The sequence below is a fragment of the Columba livia genome, chromosome 16 (genome assembly GCF_036013475.1).
Source record: "Columba livia isolate bColLiv1 breed racing homer chromosome 16, bColLiv1.pat.W.v2, whole genome shotgun sequence".
NCBI classification, from domain to species: Eukaryota; Metazoa; Chordata; class Aves; order Columbiformes; family Columbidae; genus Columba; species Columba livia.
This window is the reverse complement of record NC_088617.1, coordinates 3,281,985-3,300,445: the sequence shown is the minus strand read 5'-3', so window position 1 is coordinate 3,300,445 and position 18,461 is coordinate 3,281,985. Positions and strand designations below refer to the sequence as shown.

Sequence of the window (18,461 nt, the reverse complement as noted above, 5' to 3'; positions counted from 1 at the left end):
CATATGTCCCTTATGGGAGGCTTTTAGAAAGTCAGTTCCAGGAGAGTATTCACAGTACCTGAAAGAGCTGAGATCCCACTGGGACTACCACCTCAAACTCCTTTTCCCTGGCTATCTATCCCAGGTGGGTTTCCCACTAAGCAAGCTGAATGCCATGAACCTTATCCTTCGGCATCACCAGCCCCTTTGCATTGCATGGCAGATGAGACACCTACACAAGGCTGCGGTGTCCACTGCAGGAGCCAGACGTCCAGAGTTAGACCTGACTCACACCCAGAGCCCTTTCATGCATGTAGCTGTAAATAACTCATGCAAGTTTACACTACAGCGATCGAGGGATTTAATCTTTAAGGATGTTAAAAGAGCTTCCAAACCACCGAACCATACTTGCTACTCAGACAATGAGCTGCCTAGAAAGGCTGCTCCTTCTAATCATTAATTTTGATCCGCTTGCCATTTTTCATCACGTATTTGCCACGTGTTTCTCCCCATCACCTATTCAGCAGCACGTAAGCACTGAGATTGAAACAGCGACCTGCTGAGAGCAGGAGCTTTCGCAATACTTCCCACCTCCATTGCGTCGCACCAACTTCGGCCAAAACAAGACAGGCACAAAGAAGGAAACGAGAAATATCGGCAGCCTAAAGAACGGCACTTTCATTTCATATAAAGGCTCAGCGAGCTGGGTGGTTGTGAGTGCACACGCGTGTGTGCAGGGCACGGCTTGTAGGTCTGCATCCTTCTGCAATGGGAAAGCACAGGGAGGAGACGTACGTGGCAAACTACTTTCTGCCACTTGACAATATTAGGAGAAGGGAGAGATGGAATACTCACGTTCTCTGCTACTTTTTCTCTAGTGACTGCAAAGGGGGGATTAAAGAGAAACAAGCGACATAAAAAAACCCCCCCAAATCTAAAAGAGAAATTGAAGCAAGCAAAAAAGTGCAACTCAAATCAAGCATAGCATTTAAAGATCAGTCAGCACTGAGAAATATCAGCTGTCAGCAATCTGCTAATTCCAGTTTTAGAAGGAGAAGTTTTCTCTCAAAATGTTTCAGCTCGCTTTGGCGAGAAAACTCCAAACACGCAGCCCCCCTTGCCAAAAACATTTGTGCCTTCCAGAAAGTTTCTTGTTTGTGGGCGTCAATATATTTGACAGATGTTACAGGCTCATGCTGCCATGGGAGATAAAATTTCACCCATATTTACACTCCAGTAAAATGAACTAGCAGCGCATTTACCCAGCGAGAGACAAAGTCAACATCAAAATTCAGATGTTCCAGTTCTTTCTGTCTCCAACCAAAAACTCTTTCCAGAATAAAATCCTGGGGGGAGGAGGCTGATACACAATCTTTATCCTCTAGCTTTTGTAAAAATATGCAAACCAGCCCACTCCAAAGCAGCCCGTTGTAGCCCCAGCCTCTTGAAGGTAATTTCTCCCGAGAACCTGCCTCGGGAAGACCCGTGATGGTGATGGGTGCTGTACCTGCTCCCATGGCTCTGCTGGGTGCTGGCAACGTGGCTTTGCTCTGGTCCAAGGTTTGTTAGGCTCAGCTCAACTCTCTCCGCATCTGACACAGGAATTCTGGTAAAGCCTAAAATACCTGTCTTGCCAGAAATTATTGCTTGCTTAGGTACAAGGGCTCCTGGAAAGCTTCCAAACCCTAATGGAAACTTCACTCAAATGACTAAGAACTGAGGAATGGGTTCCCATATATTTCAGCTTTCCCAGTCCCGGGGATCTCCTCCTACAATACATCTTTCCTCTGTATTCCACTCCCCACACTGACAAGATGATCCTTAAATAGTCTAAAAAGGACTTGGTGACAAACTGGCAGGAATTTAGAGACATCTGTAAAAAGCTTTAGGATGAGGAACAGCAGGAGGCCACAGAGCAGATCCGGAGCAGCAGCTGTTCTTACCAACCACGTGTCTGCAGCCCTCCTCTGACCACTGCTCCCTTCAGTCTTCATTTAATGAGCGTTTTCCACTCAGATCTCCTCCCTCACCTGCGCAAGTCTTCCTTGTGGTACAGCACATCCTCAGGAGGCCTCCAAATGATGCTTAAATTGAAAGGTGCCAGGATGAATAACACAGATGACACACACCTACCCACACCGTCACCTGCACAGTGTGTTACATGCTCACATGCCACAAATCCTGCTGCCGAAATAGGACACTTTGAACAGTGATATCCGAGGGGTTCCCAGGAAGTTGAAGTGCTGCAATTTGTTATTTAAAGAATTTACTAAAAAGTAGCTTTTTCCATAGATGTGGAGTTGACAGGAGGAGAATCAGAATATAATGTGAGTCTGTAGAGCTACACAGAAAATCACCTGGCTCACCTGTGCTCTTGGGGCTCATGGACACGAACATCTTACAACTTCACCATAGCCACGTGGGCACCCTTGGCCAAACCAAGTGGGAACTGCAGCCTGTTTGCCTTCCCCACAGCAAGAGAGCTGTGCAGAGCTGCAGACAAGGAGCACGTACACAAGCTCTAATAACTGGCTCTGTTGCTGTACAGACCCCAGTGAGCCCCGTTAGCCAGATCATGAGTCCAAACCCCAGGCCGACTCCCTACCATGTCGGTGCTCAGGGTAACAAGCCAGTTGTGAAGGCAGATTTTGTAACAGAGCCAGGAACAAGCACCTCTGGCAGCGCTCCAGTGCAGCGGGTCCCACACGCGCAGCTGCGGGAGGAATCGCTTTCCGCTTCTCCATTAAAACTTGAGGCTTTCTCAGCAGTGCCTCTTCCTGCCGTGCAAAGGGTTAAATCAGCATCAGCTGCAATTTTCAATAAACCAAAGAGATGTTGAGCAGGACAGGGCACCTTGCTCAACTCTGATGCAGCTCTGAACCCCCCCACAATGTGCTGGGCTGCCCAGCACCCCCCAGGGAGCCACAAAGAGCCTGACAGCTCCTAATGGCCATCAGTATTTCATACCGTCTGGGCGGTATTCCCATGTCAGAGCGGCCGCTGTGATGGATGCCTCGCACCAGCGCTCACCCAGCCCGTGCAGCAGCGGAGCCAGATGGGATGTCCCTGTGGGACGCACCTCCCTGCTAACAGCCAGCTCTGGAATGACATCGCATGTCTGGGCATCACCAAAGGCTTTCCCTTCGGTGACCGCACCTTTTGGGGTACAGTTTTTCTGATATTTTATTTACCTAGATAAAGTGCATCTCTCGCTTCTCTGCTCCCCAAGCTCCCAACACATTCCCACCCCTGCAGAGCGTGAAGGCATCTGCTCAGGTCTGTGCCCTGTTGTCCCAGGTACCGAGGACCCATGTGCATCCCCACACACCTGGAAACAGCCTTTGGCCTCCTGAAGTGTTACTGGGCAAGGGGAAGAAATGGAAGGAAGATTAACTCTGCCTTAAAGCAGATACTGCTTGGTCCTTTCAGGTCCGGACTCACCTGAAAAGGTTCCTTCCCTGCTCTCACTTTGGCCAAGCTCCTGCACGGCTTGGGGGTTGCTTACGAAACCCTGGTATCTCTGCCCAAGAGGATTTTCTTTCTGCCAACAGGCATCTGCAATAAACAACCTATTTCTTGGCCTGAAGGGAGCCAAGAAGCCGTTATGATTTCTTTGTTGTCGTTGGTTTGTTTCTGTCCTGCTCTTTCTGCTGTAAGTTTTGACTTTGCCCAGCAAAGTACAGTCCACAGGGAGCTTGTGGGTGATGCCCCAGTCACACCTGAGTCCCCCTGACCTGCTCTGCTGGGGAACCTGCGGCTTCCAGGGCATCTGCGAGATGCGATAGGAAACTCGGTGCCATCCAAGCATCGGAAACATCCCCCTCCAGCTTCTTCCACGCACAAAACTCTTCCATCTAAGCGTTCTTCTTGCCTGTCTCTCCCCACAGCATCCAAATTTGGAGCAGGAGAGCACAGGGAGCAACCCTTGGAACCTGGGAGCATCAGGAAACCTGCAGCTGCGACCAGCTGAAACCATCTCCTGCACCTACATCGTAAACAGCAACCATGGGTCTCCTCACATGGTGCTTCTCGTGCTGCTGGGCACCCCAGGAACTGCCAAGGAGAATGAAAATAAAATTGAAAGACGATTGAATATATATACTTGTTTTAAATTACTATGGTGATTCTAGAAAGGAGCAAAAGCAGAGTTTTTCCAGGCAATCTCACTTATCACTGAACTAATTTAATGCTAAAACTGAAGAGTAAGAAAAACTTGTAAGAATTGGCCAATTATTTGTTCTCCAAGATACCGCTGCTCAGAACTGATGCCTGCCATCTACCGGCCCCTTTCGCAAAATGCAGTCAGTTTTAAGCCAAAATCACACGTATCGGAAAAAGCTTATGGAGAAAGACCAAGTTATTAATTGGCAGGAGAGAACCCCCGCACAAGCTCTCCAGGACAAAAGCTCCGCAAGCCTGAGAACAGGCCAGAAACTGGATATAAGGACAGTTTTTTTCATATGCCACTGATGTTCATCTCGCAACTTGTTTGTTCTGGGTCCCAAAACCAGAACTTAACCAAAATTCTGAGTTTTATTGTTGATTTTCTTTGTCCATTGTTGACAGTGTGGACACTTTAACCGGAGCTCCCACCTTTTCCTGGCACCTGTCTGCAATGTGCTTATTGTAACACATATAAGAGTAACTCGGCTTAATAAGTTACATCACATTACCCTGAGGTTTAGGGAATATTGCTATGTGCATGGCATAATTATATATCCTATTATATCAGTATTTTATCACAAAGCACTGAAAAGAAAAGGCAGTAACATCTCCCTTATTTATGTCCCTTCTTTCATTTTAGTCTTTTACTTATTGGCCTCTTTCTTCAGATTAACCAGGAAGAGTTGTGAGCATTTTCCCATCGATTCATCAAAATTATTTTTAATCTACAAGATGAGAAATATATTTTAATTAATATTTTCTTGGCTGAAGTTTTATTCCAATTTAGCTTCATCTTATTCTAAAACTGATGATATTTATATCATGAGCAGAAATACTGAGAGCACTTTCTGCTGGACATCAGGGTACAGCTGCTTTTTTTCCCTCCACAGTAATTTGGCATTAATGGATAACAAATTCACTTTTTAAAAAAAAAATACCCACCTCCTAGCCAGTGGCGGCATGACTTCTATTTGAAGCACCTTTTAAATTCAAAAGCCTACTATTATAACCTCATTCTCTAAACCCCAGGTTTAAAATCCCTAAACGATTTCATAAACTCGTCTACAAACACCTTCAAATGACTCCGGCCTCCCCCACAACCGCACACAGGCTGTTCATGCAGCAAAGAGCCAACAACAAGGCACCGCTGCCATCTCCTTAATCAAAGTTATTTAAAGCACAACACTCCGTACAGATCCAGCAGCGAGCTGGAGGCCACAGCTTTACAGAGTAAAGAGCTTTTCAGGTCTTTAATGTTTTAAGTCTCTGTCTTCAAGCACCTTCAAAGGGTCCCCTTTTCCGACACAGGCAGCGCTTTCCCTCTACAGGTAACCTTAACCTAAAACTAAACCCTTCTTAGCCTGCATCTCTAGTATAAAGTCTGCCTGTCCTGCACCTCCAGCAACACCTCAATACTCTGCAGCTCTACTGAGAGACAAATTGCAACTTCTGGTTTGTTTACAAAGACCCATCGCACTCAGTACAAAAGTAGAATTGCTTGCAGCGTGTTACGAACCTTTCATGGCCCTGTATTCTTAACTTAGCAGGTGCCACAATCATTCCAAGGGAAAATTGTGCAGCTGTACAGCCAGGTAGAAATACATATGGAGAAGAAGGTTCTCCAGAACCACCCCAAATTCTCCACAGTGGCAAACAAAGCGGCCATGCACTGACAGCCCCGCACGATCCACCCCAACCACCCAGTTACACTGGGAAACCACCCACTGCTTAGGCTGGAGTGATGCACTCTCGAGCTTGCTTGATTCAGCGGTTTTATTTTTCTTAAGAATACTTCCAGAGGACAGAGAGACAGACATTTTACAGGTCTTCATATTCAGCTCTTTCTCTGATCCTTTAAGAGAAAACAAGAAAATGCAAATTGAATCTTTTTATTAAGTGCCGCCGCTGCGCTCAGCTCCGGCTCGGAGCTGGTCCCTGCCCCAAGGAGCTTCTGCTCTACAAGACACAGTGACACAAAGGTTCATGGCGACAACGAGGAAGGTGACAGGGTTTGTCACGTCCCTGGGGCCACACACGGAGACTGGTGCATGTTTTAGTGCCGGCAGTCAGTGCGCAGACACCAAACAGACCACACATAGCACATGACAGAACATGTTCTCTCTGCGGGTGTTTGGAAGGGAGAAGGTGAAGGAGTTTTCAAGGCAGTCCTGCGAGGAGGAAACCACTTCTTCTATGGAGAAAGGTTTGCCTATTTACATACAGTTTTTTTAAAGAAAATAAAATCACAGTTATGCCAAAAACACATGCGTCAAATCAGTTGCATTATAAAAATAAAATTTGCAAACAAACAATGTATTTCTAAAATAAATATCAACAGCGTTGGAAAAAATAAATACATGTATCCAAACTATCTTGTTAAAACACAAAAAGGCACAGTTCTTATTGAAAAGTAGCCATGGAGACCTGATTAAAGCAGCAACTGCTCAGAGAGTCCTTCTCTTACAGTTACACATGAAGAAGAGTCCCAAGCAGCAAAGAACAGATTCTTAATTAAAGAAATATATAGGAATGTGTTCCTCATAGGGAAGTACAGAACATTTTCATCTTTGCTGAATGACAGAGGCTAAAAAACAATGTTCTATGATACACCCCTGCTGAAATTTTCTGGGATTTCCAGGTAGTGAGAGGCTAACACCCTTTTGTTTGTTAGGAAATAAAAAGGCCCCATTCGTGAGTTTGATTGATTGTGAACGTATGTCTACAGTTCCCCAGCTGAACAAAAAATTCATCCTTCTTTGAAACACTGAGCTCCTCTTCCTCCCCCTCCCCAAACAGCAGCTCTCATGTATGGAAACAAGACATTTTAATGCAACGCTTCCTACAGAAGGACCGTTAGAGCACAGGGAGACTTTACTGCTTGAGAACACAAGCTGCACCAGTTCGGGATGGTCCAACGTCAACTCAACGTTTCCATGGCAGCCCCTTGCATTTCAAGGGCTGGTTCACCGCCCTGAGCCCCTTGCCAGGACTCAGCCCCGGTTTGGGCGGCAATGGTCACAGTGCTCTGGGTGATGGGACGCAGGGTACCCCGCTCCCCCCTCTCATAAGGCAGCCGAACCACTCCAGGAAACCACATTCCTTCTTGAAGGTTTCAGTTTTTTGGAGTCCTGTATGTCCTCTTCCTTTTTAAATTATTTTTCTACCTATTTAAAAGGAGTATCATGCCCAGATTAACAACAGTGGTCAAGTAGGCAAAGAATAAAATTGGCCACAATGCAAGCTCTACCTAGGTTTACAGTGTACTGGTCATGCATAAGCCCCTACAGATCCTGGCAGGCATTTAAACATTTACGTTGATATAAGATCAAATTGCTAATGAACTGACTGCTGAATGGACTGTAGCCAGCTTGAAATCACTGCTAGGTTCTGCATCTGGCGTCACAGGACTTAGGTCATGTCAAATCACTGGTCATCTACTTTAGCCCTTTTTGCTTTCAAGGAAAGATGCTGCAAGAAAAGAAGAGAAAAATTGCTTAGCACATAACACCATTAGAAAAACGTTCAACTAGAATGCTTTCAGTCTTTAATCCCAAATTAAATACATTCTTATCCAAATATCAAAGACCACCCTTCCCAAGCTCTGCTGGTTACTGATATAGCTAAAATAAACCTACGAAATAAACATGTGCATCCCAGAGAGGTGTTCTGGCTTGGTGTAAAATATCATCTTCTAGCACTTCTGTACCAACTGCAAGCAGAGGAACAATTTCCCACTGGAAGCAGTTTGCCAGTGTGTAAAAATGCACAGAAAGGTACATGTGCTCCCAACTATACATCTGCACAAACAAAGGTGTATGTACATGAAACACCATATTATAACTAATATATTAACCCTGCAGCTGTAGCTGCATTGGACCTTTGAACCTCCATGATCTTCAAGAAAAAGGCCTATGAAAATGTGGAATGAAAACATGAAGGAAGCCCTGCAAAATTTGGAATGAGACATAACTGACTGAGACCACAATCGAGCCGTAGAAGAAAGTCTTTTAACACATACTCCTGTTCAATTGCAATTTGTTTTTAACGTGATACAGGAATAAAAATCATCATAATCTCTTATTAGCACAAAGAAGCGTCCTTCAGTAGAAGAAGGGTCTGAATGTCTATACACAGCATAAATGTGTGTCTTGCAATGGTTTGCTTGTTCAAAATCTACATGTATAACTCAAATAAGAATATTTCTACTTTTAAAATATTTTATAAAGACATCTAAACCTTTTGGTTGTTAAGGTTAACTGACCAAACTGGAAAGGATAATCTTCCTTAAAACCAGCACTATCCTCCAAAGCTTCTGTTGATTTCAGGATGAAAGCAACACTAAGGCCATACAAAGTATGAGAGACACAAAATCAAAACGATGGCAATGGTAAAAATCAGGTTGTGATGTAATTTAACAGCCTATCTACAACAATAGTAGTACTAGCTTGAAAAACGTGTTCTCTCAGTCAGGAAGGTAGGACTATTTGAGACAAGTCGCCTTCAGCTAGAAAAAGCAGCTCAAGTTTTGCCTGAACAAGTCACTGAGTCACATTCCTTTACGTAGGTGGTGTTGGGGAAAACCACAGCCCAAACTTGAGCCTGTGGAGAGGCCCATATCATAATGTTACAACATGTAAAGATGTGAGTCAAAAGGACTAATTACTGCAGGAGCAGATTGGATACAGCTGGAATATTGGCTCACCTCCTTTTTACACCGTGCTTGCAGGATGTCTAACAGCAGCTAAAGACTCCAGGGTCTACCCGTTGGGGTTGTTACTGCCTTTGTCAAACACGTTACGGATAAAAAGGCCCGAAATATTCAGCTGCTTAGTAAGTGCATTTATATACAGTAAGTGTCCGGATAACAGATGAATTATCCAAGCTCAACATAAAAACCAACCCTCTCCAGTCAACTACATGGACAAATGCCAACGCTGCTGTGCGCCATCACTTCAGAGCTATGTCCTAAGGTGCTTCGTGCACCCCAGTGTTCTTCCTTTTCCAAAAACCCCAGGAAGTGAAAGAAAACTAACAGGAGATTCTCCGAAAAGCAGATGGATAAATCGGAAGAGGCCGTTTTTGCAACAGGGCCGCTCACACGCACGAACAGATCTCTTGTTTTGCATAGGTCTGATATGCGAGTGCATTTTTTCACTCGGTATTTTGGAAATACTTCACTGAATATAAAGCTCAACAGTTATTAATCTCCCACGGGAAATTCGCATGCAAGATCAATTTGGTAATCTTGTCTGTACAGTATTTATATGCAACATGGTAACAACACCTCCAGCATAACTAACATTTAGATAATATTTAATACCAAGCCAGTTCTCAGAAGGGTCAGTGAGTAAGTCTAGATTGAGGGACTCACATGGGACAGAGTTGATAAAGGATGGTGGCAAGTACTAAAAAACACATGTGAAGAAAAGTGTGTGTGTGTGTATATCACACAGAACAGAATTTGCTGCACAAATAGCAGCTGTTCTTTGCCATTTCAAGTCTGAGCAGATCAGAGGAGATTTTCTTGCAATGAGCACAATTAATGCTCAAAAAAGGGCTCAAGATTTGCACAAACATTTGCAAAGCATGCAAAAACTCCTGTAAAACTATTGTGCAAAGCATGACCACTGCCTAGCTATAGTGCTACGTCCCTGTAAGCACCTATATTCAAGTTCAAAAGGGTTTAAGGCTTCATTTACCAGGATACGCTATTTGGTAACTTTGAGATTATGTCTGTTGGCTGGATAATAGGGCAAAAAGCTTTCATGCATCAACTTATTATCCTCTTTCTTTGTATTAAAACCACTACAATGAACAACATCGGATTCATTTTTGTACCATTAAGTAGGCAACAAAACAAACACTTAAAAAGTACAGATGCAAGAGCTGCTAATACAGCAATGGTACCGTTTGGGCTTTATGCCGATTCCGTACCGTTCCTTGCTGGTAAAAATGAGGTGCCAGTTCCAAGAGCCACGCGGATTCAACGGCAGTCACATCTCTCATGTAATATTTAGCAGTCTGTATGACTTCATTGTAGACTACCCTAGGAGAAAGACCAGAAATAAAAGGTGTTTGCTATAAAGCAATGAAGGAGAGAGATTAACAGCATATTAGGTCGTTTTATATACATTCTGTCAGAGGCAGTATTTATGTAGTGACCTATGGTTGTTTGGAGTACTCTACGTTAAGACAACCGTTAGACTGCCATTAAAAACACCTTCACATACTACCAGGACATATGGATGCAAGGTAAAAAAGAAAGAATATTTCTTATAATGAGACCAAGGGGGATGCAAAACAGATACTCTGGAAGAGAGTTAGTCTGTGATACCATGAGGAAAGATGTCAAAAGCACTGCAACACTGGATCCATAACAAGTAGGGCACAAATCACAGCACGACTATCGCTGGTGCCTCTCTGCAGACAAGCAAGGTAAGGACTAGAGGAAGAAAGCGGCTTTAACTACCGCCAGAACATCCCCTGGAAAGAGATGCAGAAACAAACAGCCATGTGGACTCAGTCCCTGACGCCAGCATGAATGGGTTCCCAGCATGTGCAACCTATTGCTGAAGTCACCGGACAGTAGGGAATGTCATTTTTACCATGGAAGAACAAGCCCACGCACGGAGGGGTTAGTCACCAAAACCGTAAATCATTATCTGCCTTCTCTAGACATCAGAGCTGCACACCCACAAGGCTTGTGGTCTCTCATTAATTGGTATTTTGTTCTCAAAAGCAAAGAGGGAAGAGTCTGAAATTTTCTTCACTGCTTGAATGCAGACTGAGACATATGAACTATATAACTAAAGAGAAATCTGAGGAAAACAAACAAGAATGAGAACACATTTTATATACAGCCGTAACAGATAGAGAATTGAAGCCCTCAGTATAGGACGGCTGCCCAGGCAGCAGCAGCACTGAGACTGGGGTAACTGATGTAATTGATGGCTCAGTTCCAATCAGTTACACTCCTGCAAACTCTACCTGACAGGTGTAGGAGCCCAAATTCAAAGATAAGAGATGACACGGGCCAAATTTATCCTTCAAAGTCTCAGCAACAGGCAAAGGACAAAAGTCCAAATCAGGTTGCTTGTGCTGACCCAGGAGTTAGAAACAGATTTATAATTGTTACCTGGCATCTCTGACACACAAGTGGAATTGTATTATCCCAGCTAATGCAAAAGTACAACCACTTCTTTACTTTTTGCTAGACAGCCATCGCTTCTCTCGGACTGTTTGCATCATATATTTGACACGTATTTCCCCTCCCAGCAAGCCACTTGCAATTACTGCAGCACCTGTTCGACAGGACAATTAGTTTATAAGCTTAATAAAAGTCAGTTAATGCTAGTTCTATCTAGGTAGAGAGCACTCAGAGCAATCTGCAGTGCAAAATGTGGTGCCCATTTAAAAAGGGCCACCTGACTCTGCTTTCCAACTTTTGCAGGCTTTTTCCACAGTTAACATCACTCTGTTTCCCTGATTTATTTGCTTACAAAAAGATGCAAAGCAAACACCAACTGAATTCTCTCTGTGGGAACCATGAGCTTCTACATCCATTCCTCTACTGATGGAGAAAAGCCATTCATGAGAACGTCTGGATGCTGAGAATGTCTTGTGAAGATCACAGAGCAAGCGAAAGCAGCTTTAACTCACCAGCGCGGAGGTTTCTCTGCGTACAACACTGAAGTGGGGTGGATATGAAGTTCGTGGTCGTCACGGATAGTCCTTGAAAGCAAGACACTATTTCAGACTCTGCATCTGTTTATCGCTTAACATTTGGTTCCTTCCATCCCCAGTAAGCACGTTTTAAAAAAGGAAACAATGAAAGAGCTGGAGCAACTTAAAAACATCTGCATTTAACAAACGGGCTTTCAGAGGAAACCAGGCTCAAGTCTTGGCCAAAGGAAGACATTCTAATTTAATATCCTAAAAGAGTTCTATCTACATTAAATGGAAAAGTAGTGTTTCAGGCTTTTATTGAGTACACCGGGAGTGCTACAACAGAGAAACTGTACTTGCTTGTATTAACGCAAGCTCATTACTGTCAGTAACAGCTTCCCACTATCAATAACTCTAATTATTTATATTTGCCAAAGAGAAGAGAGAAATATTGAAGCAGTCTGAGGATACGACACTTCAAATATTTAGTAAACCAAATGCTATGTTTCTTATTGTAGGTGTCTAGAGAAGCATCTGTTGATTATACATAGATGTAACCAGTCAAAGAAGCTTTTAAACTAAGCAATAGTTGTAACGAAGATACACGTATTTACCTGTAGGCTCCAGTTGAGTGGAATTTAGCTGCATTAGCGAAGAATCCAGAAACTATGCATCTCAAAACAGGATCTGGATCACCTGAAGAAAAGAAGTTTTATGTAAAACGAGTCAACGGAACAGCAAAAATCCCTAAAATAACACTTACTCATCTCCGACAACTTTCCACAGCGCATCAGGCATTGACAGCAAAGCAAAATTATATACATAAAAAACTACTGTTGCCACTTGGTGTCTCCATGAAGACAGCTGGAAATCAGACCGACCGACTACATCATTTTGAACACACTAGAAAAATATCTTTATGACGAGTCAAAAGAGTGAACAAGGTGACCTATTTATGACTCTTTTGGCAAGTCTGTCCATTACATATATAATCAGTGGTGATAATATCTTACTGGAAAACTTAGGTACTGAAGACTGGACTAAATGTTAATTGTAAAAACAGGCTAAATTGCTCTTCTGCAGTCATTTTTAGGAAAAAAAACCCTGGTTTTAATTAACTCTATTTTTAGGCCAGGGAGAAAATACTTCAAGGGTTACAGGAAAAGCAGGAAGCAGACTGACAATTTGGAGAATACCTTCAATACCTGCATTGAACAACAGGTTAAAATAAATATTCACCTTCACTGGACTTCTTTGGCACTTTAAAGCGGACAAGAAGCTTTTTCAGCTGCTCTCTTACAACAGAAGCTCTAACAAGCCCTTTGTAGTTGAGAAAGTGTTCCTGACACCATTGAGAGCTCTTGCTGTGCTGTACAGCGAGAAGAACAGAACAAAATACAATTAAACACCATCAGTAAAACAAACCCAAATTTCTTGGTTTTCTTCTGTCTCCTACAACATACTCATTGTGTTTTTTCCTGTGTCCTGGTTTTGCTAAAAACAAGTTTCTCTCTTAGTGAATTTTGCCTGTCAGCTAAAGCCTTCATGTTAACTGCATTTTCCTGGAGAACCAGACACATGTTTTGGTAAACCTAGCAATGGAATGCAAACTTATTGATAAGCACAGATGGACATCTCGCGAGAGGGGCGACGAGAAACAAGAGACCAAGAAACTGACCAACTGTGTATAACATCCCATTCACGTGAATACTTCATATAAAGTGGGAGATCACGAGGATCTCGTCGCTTTTCCCTTTGCCCTTTTCCCTTCTGCTTATGGCCGACATTAGGAGAGGACCTTGCTAGTCGTCCCTGTGAACTGAGGCCTAGTGAGAGACTGAATCCAGCTCCGGTTGGCTGCAGAGTCCAATCCAGGACTTTGGGTGCCGGCTCTGCAGTTGCTGAGACGTTCAAGATTGGTTTTGTATATTTTGTATTATTTTCTCTATTCTTATTAGTAGCATTAGTAAAACATCTTTAATTTTTTCCAACTCTCTTCACTCTGTCCTTCTTTTCCTCCCAGTTGCCTCTCCTTAGTGGAAAGGGGGGAGAGGGAGGGGGAAGAGGGGGTTAACAATACATCTGCCAGGGTTTTATTGTCACCCCGCAATCTTAACCCTTGACACCCTGAAAATTACCTATATACAGAGCAACTAACAAGGGTACATAACACCAGTAACTCCAAAACACATTTCAAACATCTAAATAGCAGCAGAACAGATGCCATGGGCTATTCTCATACAGATGTGCGTCATCTCCTGTGGTGAAAGAACAACATCAGCCGTTCCATTCTCACGCACAAAAGTATCGTATCATAAACTAGTCTGTTTTCAATCTCAAACTGCAAACAACCTTTCCTCTACGCTGTTTTCACTGGTCTTCTCTGTGCAAAGATCTATTTCTCCAGAAGCCAGCACTTATTCCAACAGCGTCTGCGTTTGGCTGTTGCTAAGAGAGTTAGGCAGATATAAAATGGGAACATTCCAGCTGATGCCTGACCGATTGCTTTGGGGTTGGGTAGGGGGAAGTAATCTTTTAAACACCTGAGTGGTTATACTGCTTCAACTCAATGCTGTTGCAAATATATTATCTCAGAAGTGCCTTATACCAGCAAAATATTGATCTCCTGAACAGGTATAGCACTTGAAAACCATTCAATAAAACCTCAGCTTACAGAAAAGCGTTGAGATGGGTGTTAAACCTTAGGGTAACTACATAAGGTCACTGAAAAGGAGGATATGATGATCAATGAGGCAATTCAAAATAAAAACTGACTGCTAGATTTAGATGCAGTTTATAAGCAGCGAAACTCGGATACATCTATAGAAAAGATGAGAGAATATGAATTTCAGTTGGAATTCAGGTGCTTTTTTTTCCTTTCAAAAATCCCACTGTCCCTAAAATTACAGTTCTCTACCCATAAGATTTCTGTGCTGTACCCAAACCACATTCTTTCTATTCCCTGTTCAAAAGAACTACAGCAGGTATGTGGCAAAACATGACCAGAATAGCTCTAAAAGCAGAATTACCACTTAATAGACTGGGTAAGTCCTCAGCTTTGAGGATGCTACACCCAGAACTTCCAGGATCTGAAGTGAGGACCCCAAGGGTTTGTCACGCCAGTAAATCCACACACCCTTGAACTGACTTACTTTGACAAAGGCTTCATAAACATTAAGCATGGTGAGATGGTCACCTTCCTCCACAGCAAACTTTCTGTGTTGCCTGGCCTGCAGAAGAAGAAGTATATTTTTATAAGCAGACTGATTTTTGCACAAATGATGTTCAATACACTCCGTTCCCATATATAGTAGTTCCTGTAGGCAACGGCAATATTTTACTAGCCCACCTATATTCACGACCACTTCCAAAACTGAGATTAGAAAAGTGAACTGAAAATGAACCCCTAAAATTCAAGAGGGGGATGCATTAAAACAAGGCTTCTGCTACCTATTAAGAATTTGCTACATCCTAATACTTTCTTTTTGGTTCCTCTTAAAAGGAAGTGCTGTTTGGGGAGGGTATTTTATTTGGACAAACCCTTACACTGACCAATATCGGTTTAAAACCTTTCATGTTTCTGGTCCTCAGAAGGTGTCTTTTAACACCAGTAAAGGACTCCAAGGTTCCCACTGTTATTCAGTTTCTTCTTTTATCTGTAACCAATAGGTACAGTTCAAGACCTTGCTTCATTTTCAAACTTGCAGCCTGTAACAGCTATCGATAAAATACTCGGTGTAAACCCAGAAATGTGGAACAAACAAAGGAAACAAGACCTGACTGAACTTACAGCCTGAGCTTTTTGATTTGGAGGGATCAGAAAAATGTTTTGAATCTGCATCATGGCGGCAATTGTCAAAATCTCCTGGGAGCAGCCAAAATTGCCTGAGGAGTAAGTAGAGACATTCAATAAAGGAAAACTTCCATTCAACTTACCCCATACACAATAAAAGCAAAAGAAGCAGAATATATTTTTATAGTATATACAAACACCTGGATTTTTTTAGAACAACAGTGAATGTTTTTAATGGAAAACTTAACAGACAAATGGGTTGGACTTATTGGAGTGTTAAATGTGTTAGAGTTATTATTTATTAGAGAGGTCCATGAATTTAACCAATTATTTTCATTAAAAACCATATCAAGATAAAGCACAGAGCTTGTTTCAAGCTTAGCAAGTGTCCAATACTACACTACAATGACAAGAGGCAATGTCCTCTACTCATCACAAGACTATGAAGAAAACCTGATTTGTTTTTCTCCTACCTGATTCCAGCAGCATCTTTGCAAACATGGGATTCAAAGGAAACTCCGCTATTCTCATCCCAAGAGGCTCTGTTAATCGGCAGTGCATGTCCAAACCTGCAGCATATCAATAAATGTAGCTGTGATACAGGCAAAGCAGCACAGAAAGTCTTATTTAAGAACACTATGTGTACTAAAGAGCAGAATTACGAGCTAAAAGATAACAAAGGCACCTGAGAGTTGTTGAATGTATATTAAACTTAGCTTAAGATCCATTTAATCTCTCATAGATAACTGGTTTTGGGGGGGTTGTTTTTTGGTTGGTTTTTTTCAAACATATTTGAACAAAAGTTTCTTCATTTTGACCAATCTCCATCGCTACTGCCAAGGATTTAGAAAACCTGCAATCGAATTGAATGCGATGGCCAGAGTGCCTATTAGCTGTTAGACTTCTGCATGTCCCTTTTAAGCATTTAGAAACATCTTTGTTCCTGGGGATGGGAAGCAGGAGTCCTGATGAGAATAAAAAAGGGCATAATCATGGGACAGACTGAACTGTAGCAACAGGCGGCACTGCTGCTGGGGTAGGGTGGCATTTTTCTGAGTCACATCTGCTTAGCTCATGGACAAAAAGAATTTAACGGCAATGCAATCTAGAGATGTACAGCTGATGGAGATTCCAGTTTATTCTGCCTTGTGCGTCAATAACTAAACCGTCAGCAGCGTTCTAGCCATAACCTTTCCACTGGAGATGGTTCGAGCGCTCGCTTTGCAATTCCCAGTCAAATACCTGCAGTAAGGTTTCCCCATGCAAACCACCGGGTCGTGTTCCAATGCAGAGCGCTACGCTGAAATTTTAGGGAACGATTTAAATGGAAAAGCATCTCATTTACAAGAAAACAGAGGAAATCGAAATAAAAACCAAACAAATCAGACACAGGAAGCAATAAGAAGAGCTTGCTAAGAAAGTCAGGAAAGAGTGAGAACTGAACAAGAAAACTGCAAGTTGGTATGAGGTACAACGAGGAGAAAAGCTGCACAAAGGGACTAACAAGGGCCCAATACCAGGACTTTGGGGCACTGAGTGTTGCATAAATAACCAGAGCAGAGTGGACTGAGGAACATAACTGGCCCACGCATCATATAAACATATCATTTGCCAAACGGCGTGGCGGCAAAAAACCACAGCGGTACTTCAGTTCCACAGAGAAAAGCAAAACCGCAAATCAAGTCAAGGAAGGAGATCTGTAACTCATGGCAGCACATTGGAAACCACAGGTCCCTCTGTCAAGTGTTTACTTTCCTCCATTATTTGATATGCTATCATCTCCCTTGTTATGGCAATGCAGTAACTCACTCACCACACCCCTGCACTGCTCAACACATTTCCCAAAATGTCACAATATTTCCCTCAGAAATAGGTACAAATGGCAGCTTATGTGAAATGATGAAGTAATATATTTAAACACAAAGTCACAGAAACTGCAAAACAATAAGGTACTATAGCTTTCAGCTGACTAGTGCTATATGAGACATTTAAGCGTTACCACAATTAATAGCTTAGAATATGCTGTCTTTCATCTACAGAAAGATAACTGTGTTCCTAAGTAGCAAAAGGGAGAAATTACCATCTTTTTAACTTTCCGCAGGTTCATCAAGCCAAAATCTTTCGGCTTCTGCTGAATCCTACAAACCTCAATGCAATTTTGCATGGAGAGATATATGCATATGTACATGTATACACATACATAGCTTGTACACAGATGTCTTTGTAGCAGTAAGCCTGAATATACGCAAAAAGCCTGTAATGGATATTAGTTTGGAAAAGGTTAAAGTTTCCTTGAAATAATCTTGGAAGCAAGACTGTATCCATATACACCCAGGAAACTGGAGATCTTAGACAAAGGTACTGCAAAGATTCTCATTGAACGTGCTCAGGAGAGATTATTCAAGTGCCGTGGCACTGAAGTTTCAAGGAACAACCACTAGTATGTGACAGGCTGAGAGATTAAAACACTCCTTCAAACTCAGGTGGAGTGGTTGTTTCTGAAAGATGCCAATTTACAAACAGATCTTCAACAAAATCTTGGATGTGAAATAAAGCTAAAAATAAAGCCACTTGCGACTTGCTTATTTACCTCACAAGCCATGCTTAAAAACAATAAACTCCAGCTCAGACTTTCAAAGCGGCATCAAAGGAGAAGGCTGAGAAGAGATAGTCCTGATGTAATCAGCTTGCACCACTGTAAAAGTAATCAGTCTAAAAACAGCCATGTGTTTACTCAACAGAACTATCTCAACCTTAAGCGCGTCTGCTCCGCACGAGTTCTGTGTTGGCACTGCATTGGCACAACAGGGTCCTGACCCTAAACTGCACATTGGCGTGTTATTGCAATGCAAATTATGAA

General features: G+C 42.6%; 1 protein-coding gene across 2 annotated transcripts in view; it reads right to left on the bottom strand.

Moving 5' to 3' along the window:
- Positions 1–5,898: 5,898 nt before the first annotated feature.
- DHX35 (DEAH-box helicase 35) overlaps positions 5,899–18,461 on the bottom strand; it is a 29,562-nt gene continuing 16,999 nt past the window's right edge. Inside the window, exons 15-22 of one of the 2 annotated variants that reach the window (XM_065031888.1) lie at positions 16,075–16,170; positions 15,599–15,693; positions 14,961–15,038; positions 13,048–13,177; positions 12,423–12,504; positions 11,803–11,874; positions 10,051–10,189; positions 5,899–7,611 (exon numbers count right to left, since the gene is read on the bottom strand). In XM_065031888.1, coding sequence (XP_064887960.1) covers positions 7,567–7,611; positions 10,051–10,189; positions 11,803–11,874; positions 12,423–12,504; positions 13,048–13,177; positions 14,961–15,038; positions 15,599–15,693; positions 16,075–16,170 — 737 coding nt within the window. In that variant the 3' untranslated portion in view covers positions 5,899–7,566. The remainder of the gene's footprint in view (positions 7,612–10,050; positions 10,190–11,802; positions 11,875–12,422; positions 12,505–13,047; positions 13,178–14,960; positions 15,039–15,598; positions 15,694–16,074; positions 16,171–18,461) is intronic. The other variant, XM_065031889.1, reaches the window with a different exon arrangement.